The sequence below is a fragment of the Zingiber officinale genome, chromosome 2B, assembly GCF_018446385.1.
Source record: "Zingiber officinale cultivar Zhangliang chromosome 2B, Zo_v1.1, whole genome shotgun sequence".
Taxonomy (NCBI): domain Eukaryota; kingdom Viridiplantae; phylum Streptophyta; class Magnoliopsida; order Zingiberales; family Zingiberaceae; genus Zingiber; species Zingiber officinale.
Genome location: NC_055989.1, coordinates 122,923,022 through 122,927,822, shown reverse-complemented (window position 1 = coordinate 122,927,822; position 4,801 = coordinate 122,923,022). Strand labels below are relative to the sequence as shown.

Genomic DNA, 4,801 nt, shown 5'->3' with positions numbered 1-4,801 from the left:
TTTCTAGCTCGCGAAATCTCCCTCGAACTTTGGTGGATAGATGCTTGGTCCGACCATCTCGTGTACTTCGTTTGACGGTTAGTCCTCCTGAAGCGTCTTGCTCTGATACCACTTGTTAGGACCCTTGGCGGTCGACTAGAGGAGGGTGAATAGCCCTTGCACAAAAATAAAATAAAACATTTCTCGGACTTATAACTTAATTAAAAGAACACTTGCATAAGAAGGATAAAGAAACTAAAAGACAGCACCGAGAATTTACTTAGTTACAATCGGGGAGGTTGTTAATCCAAGGGAGTAAAGCGCACTAATTTCTCCTTCAGGCGGAAAAGTCTCTTTACAACAATGACAAAACAGAAACAGAAAGCTCAAACAGAAAGTGTCTACAAGTGTTATTTCGCTATTTTTTGTTGTTCCTAGCTTCTGAGAGCAGAGCTATTTATATAGCCCTACTCGGGGTGCCTGAAAGGGTTCCAAGCGCTTGGAATGAAATAGAATTCTATCCCTGACATAACGTTCAAATCAAGGTTTGAAATGTCATTTTGTGCCACCCGGCACGGACAGTTTTTACCGTTCCGCCGGGCGGCCAAAATCGGCACGGGAGGCGTCCCCGTCTCGGTGGCGCTGGAGGAGACGCAGGACGCCTCCGTCGGCGCCGGAGGATACGCAAGACGCCTCCGTCGGCGCCGGAGGAGACGCGGGACGCCTCCGGCTGCGTCCCGCGACGCCTTCGGCGCCGAAGGCGTCGTGCGCGATGCCTTCTGCAGCACTGAAGGCGTTGTGCGCGATGGCTTTTGCAGCGCCGGAAGCGTCCGATAGGGTCACCGGATGCTTCCGGCGCCGCCGGACGCCCTTCTTGGGATCGCCCGAGATGATAGCTGCGCGATCATCGCGTACTGGCCGAGTTTTTTTTTTTCTTCTGTTTTTAATAATTATTTATTTTATTTAATTAATTTAAAGAATTCCCAAGGAGGATATGTAGAAGATGTGCGATATTTCGAAGAGGCTTTATAAACCTTAATTAAATTATCCTAATAAAATATATAAAAAATATATTTAAAATTAAAATAAATTAAATAATTTTTATTAATTAATATTCTCAAAAAAATAATATTTTAAATTTCTTTTAAAAATTTTAAAAAATATATAATAATTCTTATTTATATTCTAATATGTTTTTTATTATTTTAAATTTCATTTAAATTTTTTAAAAAAAATTAAATTTTTTTTTAAAAAATCTAATAAATTATATTTATATTCTGATATTTTTTTAATTTTTTTAAAATTTTTTTTACTTGATATTTTTTACTATTTAAAATATATATTATTTAATTAATAATTAATTAAATGAGGAAATAGTTAATTTATATAATTATTATTAATATAAAGTAATATCTTGTATTAATTTATATAATAATAATAATAATTATTATTATTATTATAGATATTTCCATTTTAATTTGAATTATTAATATATCAATTCTATTTAAATAAAATTATTCAATAATTGAGAACTTATAATAAATCAATATACAACTTATTTTTATATACACAATAAATATATTTATCTTATAATTACTATAGATAAATAAAAAATACCGAAACTGTATCGGCACGACACGACACGACACGATACCTAAATCGTTTCGTTTCGGTCTGAGACCAAAACCTCGGCACAGGTCGAAATTTTAAATCTTGGTTCAAATGACACATTGATTTGGATAAAAACTGGGTTCTGGGCGCCTCGGGCAGAAAAATTAGCCCTTTGTTGATTTTTCAGTCTCGACCTTCTGCTTCGGTTCCGCTTGTATCGGTCCGGGTCTTCAGCTCCGGCTCTGCTCGCTTGGGTGATTTTGGCCATCCGGAATAGGGCTCACCCGAACCCAACTTCCGACCTTCTCGAGCAAGCTTTCGTCCTGACTTCTCGTCTCTCGGAAAAATGTCGTGCGCTTCTTTCTCGTCCGCTCGCGTACTCTTCCGCAGCACCTCATCCCTCAGACGCTCCGAGTCCGTCGGTTCTCTCTCGTGCCATCCTTTTCGCTAGTTGCGTCTTTTGCTCGACTTCCTGTGCTCCCAATTTCTTGTATACTTAGACACGTTAAATACAACAGAATCTAACTTAACTTGTTTGATTACATCAAAACTATCTTGGGGTACCAACAGAGAAGACTATTGAAGAAAAGGGTCCGGGCGCCCGGAGTAGGCTCACCCAGCAAGCACCCAGGCGATCTGGGCGCCCGAACTCAGTCCAGGCGCCCGGAATTAAAAAATCATCTGCAAGCTGACGTGGAGTGCGTCGATTGGCTAAGCCACGTGGTCCAGGTGCCTAGAGGAGTTCCAGGAGCCCGGAATGGACCTATTTAAAGGCCTTCGACCCGGAACTTCAAAACAACAATTGCGATAAGTTTCCTTCTTTCTCGGTGCTCCAAAAAAGCTCATGCGACGCTGTGAAGCTCCTCCGATAACCGGCGACTTAGATTTTCATATTTTTCTTGTTGTCGGTAGCTTTGTTTTTTAGTTTTTGTACTTATCTTGTAACACATTTTTGCGAACTATTAGTGGATTGCCCAATGAAAGCATTCGATGAGTGCGGGCCTTGGAGTAGGAGTCGTCGAAGACTCCAAACCAAGTAAAACCAACTTGTATTAGCGTTGTTTGTTTCTTCTGTTTTCCGTTGCGTAACTTGGTTTTAATTCTAATTTATCGAAGATCGCTATTCACCCCCCTCTAGCGTTCTTTCCGATTCTCAAAGTCAGCTAGAAGTTGACTCTTGTGCGAGCGCTCGGAGTTATTCCGAGCGCTCGGACCACTTTGGTCTACCCGGGGCGCCTTGACTCCTTGGCACTGTGGATCAACATCAGCCAAGGTTCGGGTGCCGGGAGCAGGTTCGAGTACTCGGAGTGGGATATAATTTTATATCATGCCTGTTGCGTAGCCGTTTGCGAGAAGATGAGATTTGCCACGCTGGGGCGCTCGGAGAGGGTCCGTGCGCTCGGACCGTACCACGTCAGTAAACGGTCAGTTTCGACTAGTGGGCTATAAATAGAGTCATGATCTTCTCTTTTTCGAACGACACATTTTGTACTTCGAACTTTTACTTCTCGTGTACGAGCTTCATTTTCGTGTACAAGGCTTGTCTACCTCTGACATTGTTTTTGAAAAGGGGATCTTCATAGTGAGTTTATCTTCCTTGGAATAACAATCCTCTGATCGCCAATCAAGTAAAATTTGATTGTCTCGTACTTATTTTAATTCTATTATTCATTTTTAATTAAGTGTGTAATTGTGTTAAGTCTGATTGTTTGAGAAAGGTATTCGTTATTTTTCAATTGTGCAGGGTAATTCACCCCCTTATCCCCTTCTCTACTTCATAATCCTCGCTTTCTCTCCAACTGCCTTTATTGGACTTAACTGTGATTTGAAAGTTGCACAATTTGAGTTCTTATCAAATGCAAAGCCTTCCCTTTTTGAGTACCCTCGCGCAACCACATCTCCTACCTCAATTTCTGCAGTCAGGATTCCTACTGCTTTTCTGTCAACAGCAGCTAAAGCAAAATCAAGAGCGAAAAGAGACGCTGAACATAAAGGCACTCTGGAGAAGCTTTCAAGTGACGATGCATCAAGTCCTTCAGTTTCTACTAAGTCCAGTAAATCTATTGAGAAAGATGCTAATGCAATGCAGGTAACTTCTGTGATCATTTTTCAGTTATTCTAAGCATATTATTAGAATGGTAGTGTCTGTCTTTATGTTGTTAATACAACAAAATAAAGCCTCATTCTGTTGGAACCCTTCAACATTTATTAACAATTTTTAAACTTTAATACAAAGCTTCTTGTTTTTTTGTTGGATAAATTCCCATAGGTTTATGCTTTTTGTACTCAGATCAAATCACGAAAAATCTACATTAGAACGCAGTTCAGTTTCTGCAACAGTAACTTCTTTTGTTGGGAATCTCTTTCAGAACAATTGTCTACCACGAGTTCAAATTTATGGGATATTTTGAGTTTCCCTGTCTTTTGTAATCAAATAAGCTAGTTTCTGATGCTTCCAAGAGGAAGAACAAGTATAAGCTGACCAAATTTGTTTTATTTTTTTATCCTTTTCAGTTGGATACTGCTTTGGAAAAGAAAGTGGAGCCCGAACTGTCGTATGGGATTTTGACAAATCCAGCGAGGGTCGTCCCTGCCCAAGAGAAGCACGTCAGATTCCTTGAGGGAACCCGATATGTTCCCATCAAGTTAGCACCCTCCGGATTTGTGCTTTTGAAGGATTTGCAGCCATCCAAAGTGGAGGTACTCGCCCTTTCTGACACACCAACGACAGCACCACCCAATGCAGCAAGAACTGGAGTAACTTCGACCAGACAACAGGTATCAGGTTCTTCATCGATGGCGGTAGATGATGAGCCTCAGCCTCCACAAGCATTCGAGTACGGGGGTTGATCAACCTATGACCATGTAGGAAACCTTAATTTGCTTTCTCTGCGTATCAAGGTGGTGTGCGTTCTTGTTAAGACTGCTTGGTATGAATCCAGTAGATGGGTGTTACTTCATTGAAGGGAAAGAAGATGGGGAAACAACTACTGAAATGACTTCTTTAATTACCAGCCTCAACCTTGATCAATCTTTCTCAACTGTATCATTGTCATCGAATGAGTAGCACCACTTGATTGATGTCTGAGCAACAATGTCGCCTGTGAGTTGTCCATGGCCATTGCACTTGTGAGCAGAACAATGTTGTCCTGAAGCAGCAGTGGTAATGCTAAGAAGAGAGGTAATGAATCTGTTTGTTTTAGGTTGAAAT

General features: G+C 40.5%; 1 protein-coding gene across 1 annotated transcript; it reads left to right on the top strand.

The window, feature by feature from the left end:
• The first annotated feature begins 531 nt into the window (after positions 1-531).
• LOC122048626 (26S proteasome non-ATPase regulatory subunit 1 homolog B-like) lies at positions 532-4,440 on the top strand. The gene is made up of 3 exons (XM_042610171.1): positions 532-807; positions 3,335-3,679; positions 4,105-4,440. The coding sequence occupies exons 1-3, from the start codon at positions 532-534 to the stop codon at positions 4,438-4,440; spliced, it is 957 nt and encodes a 318-aa protein (XP_042466105.1).
• Positions 4,441-4,801: the final 361 nt, after the last annotated feature.

Coding starts and splice junctions, on each gene's coding strand:
- LOC122048626 (XM_042610171.1), top strand. CDS start 532: ATGTCATTTTGTGCCACCCGGCACGGACAGTTTTTACCGTTCCGCCGG. Junction 808..3,334: donor GCTTTTGCAGCGCCGGAAGC/GTCCGATAGGGT, acceptor TCAATTGTGCAG/GGTAATTCACCCCCTTATCC. Junction 3,680..4,104: donor AAGATGCTAATGCAATGCAG/GTAACTTCTGTG, acceptor TATCCTTTTCAG/TTGGATACTGCTTTGGAAAA.